The following is a 21,138-nucleotide window of genomic DNA, read 5'->3' as shown; positions in this document are numbered from 1 at the left end:
GTTTATAAGCTACCAGGTGTCTGGTATTTTGTTACAGCAGCCTGAACAAATTACCCACTATCATTTAAGTTCAGTCCAAATCCCATCTCTTCCACCACCACACCAGAGATCTCTTTATCTTCTAATTCAAAAACTACCATGGCACTTTTCATTACTGCTTAAATTCCATTACAATGCTAACTGGACTCTGGGTTTTAGTTCCATTTCACTGACAATAGGGGAAGATCTAGGCTATGACTAAGTCGATGCTTGCTTCACATAACAACCCTCAGTATATAAAGGCCCAGGGGGTTACGGATAGTTTACAATTAAACACAACTGACCGTATCATAAAATATAACGTAAATGTTAGAACTAAGTGAAAAGAGGTAAGTATATAGGCGAAAAAACAACAACAAAAGAAGCAAGCCAGGGGCTCCTGGGCAGCTCACTCGTTTTAAGCACTTGACTTGGCTCAGGTCATGATCTCATGGTTAGTGAGTTCAAGCCCCACGACAGGCTCTGTGCTGATAGCTCAGAGCCTGGAGCCTGCTTTGAATTCTGTCTCCTTCTCTCTCTGCCCCTCCCCTACTTGTGTTCTCTCATGCTTTTAAAAATAAATAAATATTTTTTAAGTGAAAAACAACAGCAGCAGCAACAACAACAACAACAACAACAACAAAGCAAGCCAAACCAGCGCAGAAAGAAAAAGATTTTTTCTGTGAAAGCCAGAAAGGTTTCTGGGAAGAGAGAGCACTTTAACAAGTTCTTCAAAGATGGTGAAAGCAAAGTTGCGGAGAGGCTGGGAGGACTCAGGCTTGAGAAAGGGCAAGGAACCTTCCTTCCTTCAAGACAGAGCTTCCCAGCCTGCTCCTGCACTCTGGGGTCCTAGGAGTTCAACCTGTCAGTTGTCATTTTCAGTCAGCTTCTTGGCTGCATAAATTACACAGTGATACTTTGCGCGTACTGGGTTATTTGATCTCACTAAACAAACAGTATGTTGTGATTAAAGTTGTTTGTCAAAAACTGACAGCAGTGACATAAGACTTCAAAAGGCTTTTCAGTGCAACCTTGCAGGGTGCCTCTTTTCCTCCTTTCCAGTGGTGAGGGCAGGTCAATTCGACACGGCTGCTATTCCTTGTCCTCTGCCTTCCTGGAATGATGAGGCTGTAGCAGCACTGATGTCAATGCTGCAAACTAGAAGACAACTTCTGACAAGTCACTGGAATGACTTTTTTTTTAAGTTCTGATGTAAAATGTGACCCGACAACATTGCTCAGGTGCAACCGTGTCCATCATTAGGTTAACGGCTCTTTGACTTAACCAAGAGTTTTCCTCTCACTCTTCCGCCAACACGTAATTACAGTCCTATAATTCAGCTGACCACATGTTTATTTTTCTCCACTAATAAATTTTAAGGTCTTTAAAAATAGGAGGGGTCAGTTTTTACAGTCAACAAAATAAGTTTTATTTCTGACAATAAAAATAACACAAGTTTAGAGGAACTGGAAGAAAGAGACAATGATTTTATAGATTTTACAATGTAATAATTAATTATTCATGAATAATTAAACACTTCATGATCACTAGTGTTAACACATTGCCTTCTATTTTTAGCTAAGCCTATAAATATACATTTTAATAAAATTAGGAGAAAATTTATTTGAGGTATAATTGATAAACCATAAAATATACCCACTGTAAGTATAAAATTTAATGATTTTTAGGGAATTTACAGAGTTCTACTGCCAATACAACTCAGATTTGTCAAATCATGAAAACAATCTAGCACAGGAACAATTTCATTTCACCTGAGAGTGGGTGACAGTTTACAGTCAATGCCCACTCCCAGCTCTAGCCGCAGGCAACCATGGGTCTGTTTCCTATCCTCATAGATTTGGCTCTTCTGGGAACTGTATGTATACACAACCAGACTTATATAACCAAACACAATGTTTCTGAGGTTCAAACATGCTGAACCATGTTATCAGTAGTCAGCTTCTTTTTACTGCTGTATGGATATTTGACATTTTGTTTATCAATTTGAAAGTTGACAGACATTTGGATTGTTCCCTTATTTTTGACTATTCAGCCTGGTAATGTTAGGAACATTCATGTACATGTCTTTGTGCACCAGTATGATTTCCTTTTTCCTGGGGAGATGATATGATACCCAGAAGTGGAAATGCTGGGTTGAATGGTAATCTCATATTCAATTTTTAAAAACTGATAAATGTTTTTCAAAGTGGCTGCACCATTTGATATTCCCACCAGCAAAGTGTGAGGGTTCCAGTTTATCCACATCCTTTGTCAACAATTGGTATTATTGGTCTTCTTGACTAATATGGTCACATCTTACTATGTTTTTTTCTTTTTTCTTATTACTTTTTTTTAATATGAAATTTACTGTCAAATTGGTTTCCATACAACACCCAGTGCTCATCCTAACATGTGCCTCTCAATGCCCATCGCCCACTTTCCCCGCCCTCTCACCCCCCATCAACCCACAGTTTATTCTCAGTTTTTAAGAGTCTCTTATGGTTTGGCTCCCTCCCTCTCTAACTTTTTTTTTCCTTCCCCTCCCCCACGGTCTTCTGTTAAGTTTCTCAGGATCTACGTAAGAGTGAAAACATATGGTATGTCTTTCTCTGTATGACTTATTTCACTTAGTATAACACTCTCCAGTTCCATCCACATTGCTACAAAAGGCCATATTTCATTCCTTCTCATTGCCACGCAGTATTTCATTGTGTATATAAACCACAATTTCTTTATCCATTCATCAGTTGATGGACATTTAGGCTCTGTCCATAGTTTGGCTACTGTTGAAAGTACTGCTATAAACATTGGGGTACAAGTGCCCCTATGCATCATTTCCTGTATCCCTGTATCCCTTGCTTTAATTCCTAGCAGTGCTATTGCTGGGTCATAGGGTAGGTCTATTTTTAATTTTTGAGGAAACTCCACACTGTTTTCCAGAGTGGCTGCACCACTTTGCATTCCCACCAACAGTGCAAGAGGGTTCCCATTTCTCCACATCCTCGCCAGCATCTATAGTCTCCTGATTTGTTCATTTTAGCCAGTCTCACTGGCATGAGGTGATATCTGAGTGTGGTTTTGATTTGTATTTCCCTGATGAGGAGTGACGTTGAGCATCTTTTCATGTGCCTGTTGGCCATCTGGATGTCTTCTTTAGAGAAGTGTCTATTCATATTTTCTGCCCATTTCTTCACTGGATTCTTTGTATTTCGGGTGTGGAGTTTGGTGAGTTCTTTATAGATTTTGGATACTAGCCCTTTGTCTGATATGTCATTTGCAAATATCTCTTCCCATTCCGTCGGCTGCATTTCAGTTTTGTTGATTGTTTCTTTTGCTGTGCAGAAGCTTTTTATCTTCATGAGGTCCCAATAGTTCATTTTTGCTTTTAATTCCCTTGCCTTTGGAGATGGGTCAAGTAAGAAATTCCTGCGGCTGAGGTCAGAGAGGTTTTTTCCTGCTATCTTCTCTAGGGTTTTGATGGTTTCCTGTCTCACATTCAGGTCCTTTATCCACTTTGAGTTTGTTTTTGTGAATGGTGTGAGAAAGTGGTCTGGTTTCAACCTTCTGCATTTTGCTGTCCAGCTCTCCCAGCACCATTTGTTAAAGAGACTGTCTTTTTTCCATTGGATATTCTTTCCTGCTTTGTCAAAGATTAGTTGGCCATACGTTTGTGGGTCTAGTTCTGGGGTTTCTATTCTATTCCATTGGTCTATGTGTCTGTTTTTGTGCCAACACCATGCTGTCTTGATGATTACAGCTTTGTAGTAGAGGCTAAAGTCTGGGATTGTGATGCCTCCCGCTTTGGTCTTCTTCTTCAATATTACTTTGACTATTAGGGGTCTTTTATGGTTCCACATGAATTTTAGGATTGCTTGTTCTAGCTTTGAGAAGAATGCTGGTGCAATTTTGATTGGGATTGCATTGAATGTGTAGATTGCTTTGGGTAGCATTGACACTTCTTCCCTGGGGAATTCTACCAGACATTTAAAGCAGAGATAATACCTATCCTTCTCAAGCTGTTCCAAAAAACAGAAAGGGAAGGAAAACTTCCAGATTCATTCTATGAAGCCAACATTACTTTGATTCCCAAACCAGATGGAGACCCAGCAAAAAAAGAGAACTACAGGCCAATATCCCTGATGAATATGGATACAAAAATTCTCAACAACATATCAGCAAATCGAATTCAACATCATATAAAAATAATTATTCACCATGATCAAGTGGGATTCATTTCTGGGCTGCAGGGCTGGTTCAACATTCACAAATCAATCAATGTGATACATCACATTAATAAAAGAAAAGATAAGAACCATATGATCTTGTCAATCGATGCAGAAAAAGCATTTGACAAAATTCAGCATCCTTTCTTAATAAAAACCCTCAAGAAAGTCGGGATAGAAGGAATATAATTAAGCATCATAAAAGCCATTTATGAAAAGCCCACAGCTAATATCATCCTCCATGGGGAAAAACTGAGAGCTTCCCTCCTGAGATCAGTAACACAACAGGGATGTCCACTCTCACTGCTGTTGTTTAACATAGTGTTGGAAGTTCTAGCATCAGCAATCAGACAACAAAAGAAATCAAAGGCATCAAAACTGGCAAAGATGAAGTCAAGCTTTCACTTTTTGCAGATGACATGATATTATATGTGGAAAACCTGACAGACTCCACCAAAAGTCTGCTAGAACTGACACATGAATTCAGCAAAGTCGCAGGATACAAAATGAATGTACAGAAATCAGTTGCATTCTTATACACTAATAATGAAGCAACAGAAAGACAAAGAAACTGATCCCATTTGCAACTGCACCAAGAATCATAAAATACCAAGGAATAAACCTAACCAAAGATGTAAAACATCTGTATGCTGAAAACTATAGAAAGCTTATGAAGGAAATTGAAGAAGATACAAAGAAATGGAAAAACATTCCGTACTCATGGATTAGTTTTTTCATTTAGTACATGACTACCAACTTTGAGCATCGCTTCCCGGGCTTTTTAGCCACTGATATGTATTCTTTGGTGAAATATCTATTCAAATTATTTTTCCATTTAAAAATCGGGGGAGGGGCGCCTGGGTGGCGCAGTCGGTTAAGCGTCCGACTTCAGCCAGGTCACGATCTCGCGGTCCGTGAGTTCGAGCCCCGCGTCAGGCTCTGGGCTGATGGCTCGGAGCCTGGAGCCTGTTTCCGATTCTGTGTCTCCCTCTCTCTCTGCCCCTCCCCCGTTCATGCTCTGTCTCTCTCTGTCCCAAAAACAAATAAAAAACGTTGAAAAAAAAAAATTAAAAAAAAAAAATCGGGGGAGGTCTTCTAACTGTTGAGTTTTGGAACTTTTTATATAATTTTTATATTTTGGATATAAATCTTTTATCAGATATAATATTTGAGAATATTTTCTCCTAATTTGTGGCTAATCTGAAAATATCTTTAACTTTCACTTTGAAGGGTATTTTTTGTTAGATGTGGAATTTTGGATTTACAGGTTGTTTTGTTTCGTTTTGTTTTTAAGCAGTTTGAATGTTATTGCATTGCCTCCTGCCTTCGCCAGTTTAGACAACAGGTTAGATCTTAAACGTACATTTTTTTTTCCTCCTGAATGTAATGAGTTGCTTTCTCCTATTGCTTTCAAGTTTTTCTCTTTGTCTTCAACAATTAGACTATGATGGTTCTAAGTGTGGGTCTCTTTTTGTTTCTCATAATTGGAGTTCATGTAGCTTGTTGAATTGATAGATTAACTCTATTTTTCAACAATTTTAGCAAGTTTTTGGCTATTATTCCTTCAGATATGTTTTTTCTCCCTCTCTCTCTCCTCTCTTTCTGAAACTGTCAAGTTCCTTTCCAATATACATGACATATATATTTTTTAATGAATATTAAAGTCTCCTTGTTTACTATTGTCCTTGACTGTTCCTCTACATTAAAGGATATACCTTAATCTTGATATTTAAGATAAATTACATTAAATTCTGTTAGTACTCAAGGCACTGGTCATGAATTAATTAATGTTCAGAGTTTGTCACCCTTTGACTATTTCTATTAATAGATCATACATAGTTTATTTAGGCAGCAACAATGAAACTTCTGAGAAGTAACAGAGTTGCCAGTGTATTGAATTTTTACAAAGCAACTCGTAGTAGTATTTTTACAAAGCAACTTGTAGTAGTATTGATAATACTGTCAAGAAAAGCAGTTTACACATACCTTATGGACTTCCATGACTTTTTTACATTAGAAATTCTGAAGGGAAGAAAGTACCATCCTTGAAACAAACATTTCAGTTAAAAGACCCCAGTTAAAATCGTAACTTGTTTACTAGTAATTTGTGTGACACAGAACAATTTATTATCTTCAGGCCTCAATTACCTCCTCTGTAATATGGAGATATTAATATCTGTATATAACACAGGATTGTTGTGAGAATTAAATGAGACAGTATTTTTAGAAGGTGAGCATAGTAGGTACTGAAAAAGTCTATGGAGAATTTTAGCCAATTATAAATGCCTTCAGATTAGAACTAGTTACATAATCCTAAAAAATATTTTAAATATAAATATATCATAGCTCAATTTATATTTACAATAAAATATTTATATTTCCAAATATAATTTGTAATCTCTATTTCCATATAAAATAGAACAAAATGCAATATAAAATTTTTAGAGATGTAAAGCAGACAAAAAATAAGTTACTTCATTAAAAAACTTTATCCTTTAAAATTAAAGACATGCAAAAGAAAACATACACACGATTTTCATAGTTTTTAAAGTCATATGATCTAACAGCTTGCAAATTTTTTGTTGATATCAGTTGGCAGACACCCATCAAATTACCCACACTTACAAAGAATAACAATTTTGGCAATTTACATAAGCTTACTTAAAATCAAAGTCTAGACTCATGGATTTTTATCTTCCATTAAAAAAAAAAAAAAAACTTGTCTGTCAATTGTCAATTGCTCTGAAGCAATTCATGTTAATTTTTTCAGTGACAGACATAAAGGATTATTATTAGAGGGTTTAAAAGAAATATTTTAAACACAATAAATGTGCAGCACAGTAGAGCATATGTGTATGAAGAATACTGATGATACAATTAAGGATCCTTTATCCAGGTAATGATTCATGCTGGTACTATTACTTTAATCGTGAAGCTGTAAGTTGATATAGTTTCAAAGATGAAGAAACTTCCGATTAAATACATTAAGTGACTCACTTATGATCATGTAGCTAGTGGCATAGTCTTCACCAAGACTCGACATTTAACGACTTGCTATATGGAGATTTCCCAACTCCACCTGTCTGCTTAGCAGCCTGAAATGAATCCACATACAATTTTGATCATAGATGTTTCTGTCTCAAAAGTGGTGCAGTACAGCAGAAAAAAAAAAAATAAATAAAGGATTTGGAGTTTATTCACCCACCTATTCATTCACTCACTCACTGAACATGTACTGAGTGACTATCAGGTGTCAGGCACTGGCCCGGGAACTGAGTAGAAGATCCAAGCTGGACTCCAAATTTGCCACTTATTTGTATGACTTTGGACAAAAATCTCTTTAGATCTCAGCTTCTTAATTACTAAAACAAAGATAACATCAATCTTCTTTGCAAAGTTGAAAGAGTGATGAGATCATGTACTTGGAAGTGTTGGGTAAGGCTCCCAATTTAGCTACAACCGATGTGTTATCTAAACTGCACCCTCATATAAACAATTGCCACATGAAGACCAAATCTCAAACTTAACATGTCAGGATTGAATTTATTATCTTTCCCTTTATGTAACCTCCCCTGCTCTGTACTGTCTTTCTTATTATTAGTTCCACTATCTAATAACTATTCATGAGTGCCCAAATCCTGGAATATTCTGAATATCCTCATCTCCATCAAGCTCCATGTCCAGTCAAATGCCAAGCCCTACCAGGTATCCCTCTTGAGTCCTTGCCAAACACACCCATCTCCTGCCAAGGCCTTTCTACAGAGCCTCATCATTTTTTTCCCTAAGCACTTCAATATCTTTTAGTCCCTCTAAACTAGTTGCATTACCTGACCTAGAAATAGGGAGATTCAGTAAAGATCTGCATGTGGAAAGGCCAGACTCCCCACAACCTCTATCTCTTACCAATCCCCAAATTGTGGGCAGAAAACTTAAATCCTCTGGACAAGACATTAAATAATCCTTTCCTATAGAAACCTAAGCCTCTTTCCAAGAAAAGATTCCCACATAGTGACAACTGAGGGGCTGTGAGAAAAAAGAAAAACTGGCTAGCCCACCTCAGTCACCCTACAGTGAAGCTCACCAGCCAACATTCCCTACCCAAGAACCCAGAGCTTCCAGTCAGCATATTAGTATCTCATTGTTAAATATGAGCTGATGATCAAGATCTCCAAGCAGCTGACAGATACTTCCAACAATAAACAGAACAAAACAGGGGCACCTGGGTGGCTCAGTCAGTTAAGCATTAGACTCTTGATTTCAGCTCAGGTCATGATCTCAGGGTTGAGTTCAAGCCCCACATTGGGCTCTGAGCTGGCAGTGCAGAGCCAGCTTGGGATTCTCCCTTTCTCTCCTTCTCCCCGCAACATGTGCTCTCTCCCATGCACTATCTCTCTCTCTCTCTCTCTCTCTCTCTCTCTCTAATAAATAGGGGCACCTGGGTGGCTCAGTTGTTAAGCACAGACTCTTGATTTCAACTCAGGTCATGATCACTCAGGTCATGAGTTCAAGCCCAGTGTCGGGCTCTCTGCTGACAGTGTGGAGCCTGCTTGGGATTCTGTCTCATTCTCTCTCTGCCCCTCACCCCACCTCTCTCTCCCTCTCTCTCTCTCTTTAAAAAATTAATAAATAAATAAACATTAAAAAAGTAAAATGAATATTAAAAAAACAGAACAAAACAGATAAACAGACAAAATAAAACAGACAGTAACAGAAAAAAAATTCAAAGGTACTATACACTTACTTTCAAGGAGATATGAGACAAAAATTGTTTTGCTTTGTTTTGTTTTGTTTGTTTGTTTTTTTGTTTTAAATAAGCATCACACCCAGTGGGGAGCCCAACACTGGGCTTGCACTCAGGACCCTGAGATCAAGACCTGATCTGAGATGAAGAGTTGGAGCCCAAACACAGTAACTCTTGATCTTTTGCAAGGTTTGTTTGAGTTTAAAAATCATACCCTGAACTTTTAATCTTTGTTAATGTATTTTTTATTTCCAAGAAATATCCATGCTTCCTTGATTATTTCTATTTTGTGGCCTCATGTTTATATTTAATGAACGGAACAGCCCAACAATCTTATGAGGTTAGAAGTATTTTTACAGGTGGGGAAATTGAGGCACAGAAAGTTTAGCAGGCTTGTTCAAAATCACACTTAGGGATGGAGGTCAAGTTTGAATCCAGGCAGTTGGGCTTCAGAGCCCAGGCTCTTAACCACAAGGTGAAATGGATTCTTGCTGGTCATTTATCCAATTGGTTAAAAACAACCTTAACAGTCAAACATGTAGCCTGAACACTACCAGCATGCAATTGAGAAATCCCTGGACAAGGTGATCTCTAAAATCTAACTTAACTTCCAAATTAGCTCATACAGGATTAATATATCTCAAACATTTTGACACAATTAGTGCCTTTAATAAATGCCCATAAAACACCAGAATTCAGAAATTTCTAAGCTGAACACAGAATTGCTGAATCCTAAGAATGATTAAGACCCTTGAAAGAGACCTCATTTAATTTGTCACCCACTGCGTAAGGTCAGATGTTGCAATAGCATAAGGAAAAGACTCAGTAAGAATTGTGGTTATAATCCGCTTATTAATCCAGTAATCATTACAAGATGGTGAACAATTCAAAACACTGACATTGATAAAATATAAACAGGGGAACAAATGGCTGCCCTGTCTCCCCCTCCCCAGCGCTGCTGTCTAAGATTATGTTCCAGGAACCCCTCTTCTCATCAGTGCCCACCTTCTTGGTTCAGTTTCTAGGAGGCCAAGTGAGAGATTCCAAGTCAAGGAAGAAGGAAGAAATGGGTGTCTCCCAAAAATACATGTCTAGGAGAACCTCAAAATGTGACACTATTTGCAAATAGGACATAATTAGCTAAGTTAAGATGAAGCGATACTCCACTGGGGCAGGCGCCAAATCCAACAACTGGTGTCCTTATAAAAAGAGGAGGAGACACACAAGGAAGAAGACCATATGAAGACAGAGGCAGAAATTGTAATGATGCAGCAGCAAGGCAAGGAATATCAAGAATTGCTGGAAGCCACTGGAAGCTAGGAAGAGACACTAGCCTCCAGAACTTTGGGAGAATAAATTTCTGTTCTTTTAAGCCACTAAGTCTGTGGCAATTTATTAAGGCAGCCCTAGGAAAGTAATACAACACCTCAAACATGAAATGCAAAATGCAAAACTCATATTGATTAATTACCAACTAAATCATAACTAAAGATATTAAACCTGACGTTCAGTCTTTGCAAGCAATCATATCAGACACTTGCAAGAAAAAAAAATCGTGTGGTTAAAAAAACCCAACAAAAATAAATAAAGAGGCTGTGGTATATGACAGATGTGATGAAGAAAATCAAATAGTAGTCAAACACCAAAATTTTTAATGGCTCAATTAAAAGCAGCCTTATTTTCTTTTTCATAACTAACAAATTTCTAAAAATAATATCAATAGCTTAGATACCAAATTGGCTGTACTATAAGACTTACCAAACTTACCATACTATTAAATAAATGTATACCATATATTTAACATACCATATACATCATACATATACATTATACTATTAAAAATATTTTGGCTATATACTTAAATTACAATTATATAATTGATTGGCAATTAAAGGATCAATTATTCGTTTTCCTAGCAATTTGTTTCCAAATGAAAGAGGTTATCTTTCTTAATGCCCTCTTTGATTTTTTATCTACCTTTGCCTTCTTGAGTATCTTAATTTTTATTAGAAAACTACAATGTTTCCCTAATAGAATGGATTTTTTTTCCTCCAAGGCAAGAAATCAACTGAGGAATAAACCAAAGAAAAGATTCAGTTTCTGAAAAATGGTAAAGAGAGGAATAGAGAGAAAAGCCGAGTGAAACATATGAGAATATTCAGATGTGTATTTTAAAAAATATACACATGCAAATGATGAGTTCCATACTATATAGTTTACCATCACAGGGTTCTTTTCCTTCTGCATGCTTACATACTACTTTCCCTTAACTTACACTCATGGAGCCATTTCTGCTCTCCTGTTGTTGACCTTCCCCTGTTCTACATGGAGGCTGCTCCCCTATTGTTAATGAATAATGTGCTTTTGCTTTTATAAAAAAGCTTTTTCACTACATCCCCCCAAAAAGACTTTTGTTTACCTTAATTTAATGGCAATAAGGCAACCCTCTGCATGAAACAAAAATGAAGCATGAATTCAAATTTTCTACTTAAAATCTCTGTTTTAGAGTGTACGTTTGAGAGTGGACTCAAGTGCGACTGTCCAGGCTGAACTTTTAGTTTTACCACATACTAGCTGTGACCTTGGGCAAGTGACTTAATGTCTCCATGGCTCTCACTTTAAAATGGAAACAATGAGGGGTGCCTGGCTGGTTCAGTCGGAAGAGCATGCAACTCTTGATCTCGGGATTGTGAGTTCGAGCCCCATATTGGATCTAGAGATTACTTTAAAAAATTAACTTAAAAATTAGAAATAATGAAAATGCACACCTTAGAGGGTTTCTGAAAACGCACACCTTAGAGGGTTTCGTGGGGATTAAATGGGACAAGGCCCTAGCTGTATATGTATAGTACATAAGCACATACTAAATATTGTCCATTGATACTGTTAGTATCTTAATTTTTGTTCTTTTAGAATATCTAGATTTCTCTTTAACATAGTTCTTGGTTAAGGAAACTATTAGATATTCAAAAATTCACAAAAGATGATAATTGGTTCCCTTACTTCCATTCTTTCTCTGGGCGAATCTAAGACAAAAAAAAAAAAAAACAAAACTGTTGAACATCTAGAATATAATATCACAGAGTAAGAATACAGACATTCTGAAGTTGTTTTTAAAGATGGGATATCCTAAGAGACTTATCTACTTGCTTTCAAACCATCCCAGTATCTCCTGACTCTATCAATACCATCAAAAACCACAATGATATCATATAAAAATCAGAAAGAGAAAAACCAGCCATTGCACTGCTGCTTAATTTTTCTTAGCTGCCATTGAAAATAGAATGAGTCTCAAAGCACCTGAACCCAAATTAAGCCAGTAAGCCCTCTAGCTCTGAGATAAAATTCAAAGTCCACCTTTGGACATAAATCCAGGTAAGATTAGAGTTGCTGACAAGTATTTCCACTTTAGGTGAAAATTATGTGTTAAAATCTAAATTCCCAGGTAAGCTTAAACGTGGCAAGCAGCCACTTGAAAACTACTTTTCTGGGCATACTGCTTTCCTACTTTGAAATCTCCCTGCTGTTGACATTTTGTGAGTGAGGAAATGGACCAAAACAGCAGAAAAGAGGCAAACTCAAATTAAAGTGCTTCATCTCAATTCAACAAGCCATGCCACACACTCATCAATGTAAAGATGTAAACATGAACATGTCCCAGACATCACTCACCATCATCCTAAATCTTTCAAGGTCTGCCACCAGATACACAGAGGAGTTATTGTGCATGAATTATTAATAGCAAAGGGGAGCAATGGTGGGGCGCCTGGGTGGCTCACGCTGTTAAGTGTCCGACTCTTGATCTCAGCTCAGGTCTTGATCTCAGGGTGGTGAGTTCAAGCCCCGCACTGGACTCTGCATGGGGTGTGAAGCCTACTCAAGAAAAAAAAAAAAAAAAGGAGCAATGGTACTACTTTTTGCTTCCACACACACATAGCAGAAATAATAAGAAAAATAAGACTATGAAAGGTGGGAATGAGAAGGTAAAAGGGGAGCAAATCACCAAAACTGACTGAGCATTTACTTTTTCTTACTATAGGATCATCTCCATTAAACATCATCAAGAAATCAGATTGTATTAGGAAACTGCAAAATATTTTACTCAATGGAAAACACAATGTCGTTTTGTGATCTGTTCCTCCAGGCCTCGACAATTCTTGTGGCATTCCCTGATTTCCATGGTATTCAAAACTCTGAGTTTGGGAAATCAAAACCATAACATAGAGGGAAATGGTTCCTACTAAATGGCACAAACCAACTCCCGTATTCCACAACCAGGGTTACTGAGGCCTAAAGCCATTGCGTGGTGTTACGGATGGAATTGTGTCCCCAAAATTCATATGTTGAAGTCCTAACCCAGAACCTCAGAATGTGGCTGTACTTGAATAGAGGGGGTTTTCAGATGTTATAAGTTAAAGTGAGATAATTAGAGTGGGCCCTAATCCAGTATGACTGGTGTCCTTATGAGAAAAAGAAACTGAACACAGGTACAGAGGGAAGATGATGTGAACACACAGAGAGAAGACGGCCATCTATAAGCCAAGGAGAAAGGCTTGAAACACATCCTTCCCTCATGGCTTTCTGAGAGAGGAGCCTGACACCTTGACCTCAGACTTCTAGCCCTCAGAACTATGATATAATAAATTTTTGTTGTTTAAGCAACTCAGCCTGTGGCACTTTGTTACAGGAGTCCTAGAAAGCTAATACAGGTGACTTGTCCCATATTGTCTGGTAGGTGATGAAAAACAGAGCCAGAATGAAACTCAGACTTCCAGACCTTACTCTCAATGGGGCTTTCCACCTCACTACACTCCCTTCCAACTTAACTCACTGTTTTCACTCAAAGTCCTCTCCCACAGAAATCTCATACTTATTCAGTGTGCTAAGGACCATGTTAAATATATACTGTTTATGTTGAACTCTCATGAGCTATGCTCCCACATCACCAAGAAGACATTTTCATATAGACATCTCATGAACTCAGAATGTCTAAAACCCAAATCCACTACCCAACAGAGTTAATAGGACACCATTTCGGAATCTGAGAAAGTCTAGGGACAAGATCCAACTCCTTGGACAAAGTCATCTAACCTCTCTAAGCCTCACTTCCATATTTATATTACAGATTCTATGAAGAGTATAAACCCTATCCAAAAACGCTTCAATGGGCTAATGTGAAGATTACATTAGATAACAGCCCTTTCAAACTGTAAAGTGTTAAAAGCAACACTATTTCTCTCTCTGGAACCTCTTTTTCTTTTTTTTTTACTCATTCAAACTCAAAACCATTTATGTTTCCCTCTCAAATAATCTATAACCTATAATTCACCTTGCTCTGGCATTTCTTTCTCTACAAATCATTTTTTTTTGTCACCACTTTCTAATGAATCCAGATCCTCATAGTTTCAAATCTGCACAACTTTGAATGGCTGATTTATCAGCGTCCAGGCTCCTCCTCATCTAATCTATACCATATCCTAATATCAGATTTATCTTCCTAATACACTCAGCTCAAAAGGCTTCAGAGGCTCTCTAATCCACAAAACAAGGTCCTAGCTACAGAGTCTCTTGCATTCTATAATAAAACAGCTTCCCAGGGCCAGTCCCCAAGCTTATCTGGGGATACCTAGGGTGGCACCAACAGCAAGTGCAGATTGGTAAATTCTAGTGTGTGCCCTATTTGTTAGGGAGCATGACGGCTGCGAGTTTCATTTTGCTCCTGCTACTTTCTTGGCCCAGCATCTCTTTGCCCCTTTACTACTCCCTAACACTCAAGGTCTACCATAGTTAAATAGTATTTCGCCTTGCCTCCCTCCAGAGGTCGATTGGAACCATTGCTCATCTCAGGTAGACCTAGCACTCTCTTTATACAACAAATATTTTATAAAGATGCCTTTACAACTAGGAAATTAGATTCATAGATACCAGGACCTGCACACACACATGATTTTAATATTTATACATAGAATTTCTAATATACATATTGATATATCCTATTTGTAACTAGAATGCAAAAAGAGAAATAAAAACTAATTTATAATAATGTATTTAAATATATAAATAGGCATGACTATATTATAAAACATAATGAAGGACGGTGCTCACATCTATATATAGAATCAGCGGGAACACAAACAATACAAATGCAGGCTGATCAAGAGTGTGGTATTAGTGACTTAAATAACATAAGCAGTACTGTCATTAGTTACATAATTTTTCAAAATGGTGAATAAATTTGAATATAGTTTTAAACAAAGCAAAGTAGCATTTTCCTTTGATTTATACTGTAGTTATATTCCTGCAATTTTGGTACATATTAAATGTATGCAGAACATAGTTTGTGTTTACACGTGAAATAGTTGGGTTATAGCCTTAGACATATATAAACAAGTTTTCACCTGCATGAATGCTCAGTAGGACATTTAAAAGGGTAAATGAGACTTGGGACAACAGTTCACTGTATTAAAGCAGAGGCTGATAAACTCTGTAGAGAGCCAGACAGTATATGCTTTAGGTTTTGTGAACTATACACTGTTACAAACCACTTGACTCTAAGAAAGTAGATGGAGACAGTACATAAATGGGAATGCTGTGTTCAAATAAAACTTTATTTACAAAAACTGGCAGTGGGCCTCAGACTGCACTATGCCTATCTCTGTATTAGCGTGCCTATATATTGTAGAATACCCAGCTCCTAATGCCAGGTGCACTATCCAATTACTGTGATGACAAAAACAGCCCCTATGGGACAACAACCACTCCAACCCCCCAAATGAGAACTCTTGGCCTAACTACTTCTATTCACTGCATTTGGCAAAGGCATTGAGCATTCTGGTGTCAGTTCCCTTTCTATACCTGTCTGGATTGCAACTTCTAAATCTACTCTTCACTGTTTATCTCTCTTATGCCTAGTTCAAGACCCATCTGACACCTTACCTCACTTGACTAATGGAGGAATTTCTTTAGGACTTATAATCTTTCAAAAATGATTTGGCATTGATATCCCACAACATATTATTTCTCTACTTATATATTATCTATATGCTCTGCCTCCCAACTGGAAGGCAGATGCCTTGAGGGCAGAGACTATGTTTAACACTCAGTCATATTTGTAGACTCTAGTTTAATGATTTTCCTCAAGTCACACAATAAACACAAAGATTACCATGCTAGATGTTGAGGATACAGCAGTGAGCAATCAGACAGGGTCCCTGATTTTACGAATATTATATACTAGCAGAAAGGAGTGAAAATAATTAATTTCATATTCCATAAGAACTATAAAGAAAATAAATACATGCTGACATGGTGAGTAAAGAAGGGGAAGATGAAGGTCAACTGCCATTTTAGACAGGATGGCCAAAGGAAATTTCTCTGAAAAGAGGACATTACATAAGACACATGACATATGAGAAGAGCCAGGGAAGAGCATTCCAACCACAGGGAACAGCATGTTCCCTGACATAGGAAATCTTGTGGCAAGCTTGAGGGAAAAAATGGGTCATACAGTGTTTAAAACTGAGGTTTTTAAATAAGGAGTGACAACATTAATAGGATTTCAGTTTTTGAAAAGATTATACTGGTTACAGGGTAGAGAAAAGATAGTAGGAAGGTAAGAGGGTAAGTGTAGAGCACAATTAAGAAGCTACTGCAGAGGTCCAAACTAGAACTGATGATACTCAGGACTGGGAGTAGCAGTAAAAAAGAGAAAGTAGGGGTGCCTAGGTGGCTCAGGTGGTTAAGCGTCTGACTCTTGATCTTGGCTCAGGTCATGATCTCATGGTTCATGAGTTCAAGTACTGGATCAGGCTCCTTGCTGACAGCATGGAACCTGCTTGGGATTCTGTCTTTCCCTTTCTTTGTCCCTCCCCTAGTCTTTCTCTCTCAAAATAAATAAACAAACTTAAAAAAAAGAAAAAGTAGACAGATTTGAGGTATCTTTTAAAGAAGTAACTTAGAGGACTCATTCTTGGACTAGATCTGTGGAGGAGGCTCACTGGGTGGTACCATTAATAATATGGAGAGAAAAATGGCTTGAGTTATGGTGGAGGTCCAGAAGTTCCATTTGGATGTGTTAACTTTGGGATGACTGTTATCCAATGATTGATTTCTAAAGGTTGAACCAGCTTTGCATTCCTGGAATAGACTTACGTGGTAGTGATATATTATCCTTCTCATATATTACTGGGTTCAAGCATAAATGTCAGGTAGGCAGATGGAAACAGAGACAGAGACAGGGTCATAGCTAAAGAGAGGCATGTATAAGACATTAGCTTATAGTTGCTATTTAAACTCATGAAGCAAATAAAACCATATGGAGAAAGAGTGTTTATTAGAGAAAAGAAGGCCACTTTCCTGTTCTAAAACACCCTAATATTTGGAGAAGGAGCTAGCACAAGCGAAAGAGAGAAAGCTCCCTATTTGGAAAATCTGGTTTCACAGAAGAGAATGTATTAATCATGTAGAATCTGCTAAAATGTTGGGTAAAATCAGAGAAATGTCTGTTTGATTTTGCAACAGAAGGTCATTAATGAGCTTTACAAGAACATTTTCAGTTAAGTAGGAATGATGGAAACCAAATGCAAGTGGTATGAAAAGCAGAATGAGAGGTAAGAGAGTGAAAAAAGAGAAAGGAGGCCTCTCAAAAATAAACATAAATCATAAGGAGAGTTGTGAGAAACAAATCAGACCAGTGACAGACTACATTTAATTCATCACTACCTTAATAATACTATTGTGGTAAATTTATTTTATTTAAAATAAAAATTATTTACAATAAATTTAAAAATTTATTTATTGCAGTAAGTCACTCATAGTTATCTTGTGGACCAGGTACAGTTCCTTCAATGCAAAAAATAAAACGAAGTCTTCTGTTGAGATAATTTGTACTTTTCAAAATGTAATGGAGGTGTAGTATAATGCTAAGTGAAATAAGTCAGAGAAAGACAAATACCATATGATTTCACTTATATTTGGAATTTAAGAAAAAAATGAACAAAGAGAAACAAAACAACCCAAAAAACAGACTCTTAACTATACAGAACAAACTGATGGCTACCAGAGAGGAGATCAGTGGGGGGATGGGTGAAATAGGTGAAGGAAGAGGATTAAGAATATGCTTATCATGAGGAGCACTGAGTAATGCATAGAATTGTTGAATCACTATATAGTACATCTGAAACTAATATAAAACAATGTTAAGTATGCTGGAATTAAATTTTTTTTAAAGCATAGTGGGGGTAAAGCTGTTAATACCAAAAGTTCTGAAACTGAACTGAAAAGTTCCCACTAATAAAAATATATTTTATTCTCTTGAGAGTAGAGAAACTATGTACAAATGGAGCAAAATATAAAGCAATTTTATTTCATAAAAATTAAAAATATATATGCAACAAATTATATAATAAATGGAATTTTTAGAAAAATGACAGAATGAAAGAAAATATTACAAGATATATGATGCTAATATGTAAAGAGTATCTATAAATCAATAAGAAAAACCAATAGAAAATATAATAAAGGACAGGAACAAAGAAATCAAGAGAGAAAAAATACAAATGACTAATAAGATAGCATGAACCCATCATTTGTAAGCACTTTTCATAAAAGTCATGAGTATAAAGTAATGCTAGATTAATCAATGTGTAGTTTAGAAACCCTGCAAACAAAACCAGGCATATAAAATTCCTCAGTTATAGTCTCACCATCAATACACAGCAGGAGGTTTTTTCCCCTCATCTGAGTATATGGGAGGATTGTCTTATTTTATTGAACATGACTTGATACGATTGCAGGAGGTACTGATTTTTAAATTTCAGTTTATACATTCCAATGTATATCTAACCATATAATTTACAAACTCAGCATATCCAGAAGCGAGTAATATTTAAACAGCCATAAGCATCGAGCAAACACAAAAGCAAAGATAAAGAGAAAATGCCTACCTTCCCTGATAGCTGTAAAAGGTGTACCTTCTTCTTCTTGCAGCCTGATCACCTTCAGGGCTACCAACTTCCCATTTACTCTGGCAGAAACAAAAGAAAAGATGAGAAGCGAATCCGTGAAAATATGTTCCTGTTATGGCTCTAATTTCCTTACAATTTATATTTTATGCATTTTTGCACTGAAAATGTCAATGACTCAATTATTCCACCACAACAAGGTTAATTTCAGTAAGGCTGGGAATTTTATATCATCATCATAAATATTCACATTTTAAATATTCACATTTAAAATATTCACTTGCCTCGTCCAAGATTTAACCGGTTTTCTGTAATTCACTTTATGTTTCCTCCAGAATGAAACCAGTGCTTATCAAAATCATCACACTTGATCAATTATTCTCAGATTAATTAGAAATCAAGGAGTCAAAATAACTCTCTCCCGTAGTTTTTCCAATTGCTCCTTTGTTTCCTAGGCTGAAATGTCTTCATCTTCAGTCTTAAACTGAGGTCATTCAATCCCAAGGTCTGAAACTCCACACTCAGCCTTCTCTCCTCATTTCCCTCTTCCCTTTTCCCTGTTCTTTCTCTCTCTCCATATTACCCATTCCTCCCTTTCTCATTTTTTACTAGAGCCTCCTAAAATTATATTTGGTCTGATTGTGTCTTGTGATACATACAGTATATCATCAAAATAAAAGTTATGAATATTTTACTATTATAAGATTACACAAGACTTATTCAAAGCAGATGGTTCTTCCAGACGCATTCTAAATATGTAGCGACTCTAATTAAAAGTAAGAGTGCGCTAGGCAGATAACTTTTTTATCTAGTAAATTCTGTTAACAAAACCATGACTATCTATACTGGTCTTCTAGTTGAATGCTCTACTTTCTACTTTATTAGACCTAGCAGCATACGTGGTTAATAAGAATAGGGAAAACAAACACACATTTAAAGTGTAAAAGATCCAAGAAGGCATTTGATGAAAGGTAAATCTCCCTGCTACATACTCCTTCAGTCATCCAGCTCCCAGCATCTGAGGTCACCAGTTACCGTTGTTCATTTATACACACAGACACACACACACACACACACGGCAGAATGCCATACAGAATATAGTGTACGTTGTTTTTAATAAATTTGGGGACTTCCTTATAAATTCATAGAGAAAATCTTCTCCCGCTTTTGAAAGACCACAGAGTACTCCTTTGTATAAATATAGTACACTTTATTTATCCCAGTCTTCCACAGATGGTCATTTAGCATATTCCCAATTTTTGCTACTAAAACAATGATGGCAATAAATATTCTTGGACATGTAATTTCACCCATGTAAAAATATATCTGTAAGATAAATTCCTAAAAGTGGAACTGCAAGATCAAAATGTAGGTGCATATCTAAATTCTAATTCTGATGAATATTGGGAAATTATCCTATGTGGAGGCTCTATCAACTGACACTTCCAATGGCAAATGATAGGCACGCCTGTTACCCCTTCACTTGTACTATGCTACCAACCACTGACTCTGTCAATCTGATAGATAAAAATGGTTTCTCATTGCAATTTAAACTGCAACAAAAAGTCTTCAGAGCCTATGAAACCAGCAAACAAGAACTCATGTGGTCCAGAGAATCCAGTGCCTAAGTCTAAAATAAGGAATGTGAATGTCTCCTTTTTAAGAACTGTATCCAATTGGTCTTTTTTTGCTAAAAAAAAAAAAAAAAAAAAAAAACAAACTGCTACAGACACAACTTGAAAAGTCCAAGGAATCATCACAGCCCAGCCACCTTAGCGGCATTCCTTGTTGCACTGATTATTGGAATACATTATTGGCTACAGTCATGGGATAAGGAGATCTGATTATAAAGTTCCACAGTGTGCCATCTTCTCAAGGTTAAGAGTTGTGTTTATTTTCTCTCGTCTTTCATCTAGGATGACAGGCCAACTGCTTTTCTGCTCTGCATCTCTTCTCTCTTTGTACATTACCTTCATTTCTCCAATCCCGACTGGGCTCCAGGTACCCAGGTGCAGGCCAAAAATTGCTACGCACATGGAGTTCAACTGGAGACTGGACCTTGAGCTCTCACTTTGTCCTTTATGACTAAGGGCGGAGGGTGGGGGGTGCTTTGGCGGGGCTGGAGGCTGGGATGCAGTCAGTGCTGACATCTGCACAGATTTTTCTCAGCCCAGTTGAGCTCATCACTGGCTCC

The 21,138-nt window shown here is 37.1% G+C and overlaps 1 protein-coding gene across 5 annotated transcripts in view; it reads right to left on the bottom strand.

Moving 5' to 3' along the window:
- The window catches only part of CDK14 (cyclin dependent kinase 14), a 626,953-nt gene that overhangs the window by 388,560 nt on the left and 217,255 nt on the right, over positions 1-21,138 (bottom strand). For all 5 annotated transcript variants that reach the window (XM_049641422.1, XM_049641423.1, XM_049641421.1 and 2 more), the window contains one exon: positions 18,927-19,006. In XM_049641422.1, the coding sequence (XP_049497379.1) occupies positions 18,927-19,006 (80 nt within the window). The remainder of the gene's footprint in view (positions 1-18,926; positions 19,007-21,138) is intronic.

The sequence above is a fragment of the Panthera uncia genome, chromosome A2 (assembly GCF_023721935.1).
Source record: "Panthera uncia isolate 11264 chromosome A2, Puncia_PCG_1.0, whole genome shotgun sequence".
Taxonomy (NCBI): Eukaryota; Metazoa; Chordata; class Mammalia; order Carnivora; family Felidae; genus Panthera; species Panthera uncia.
Note: the sequence above shows the minus strand (reverse complement) of the source record. Positions and strands in the feature narration are given on the sequence as shown.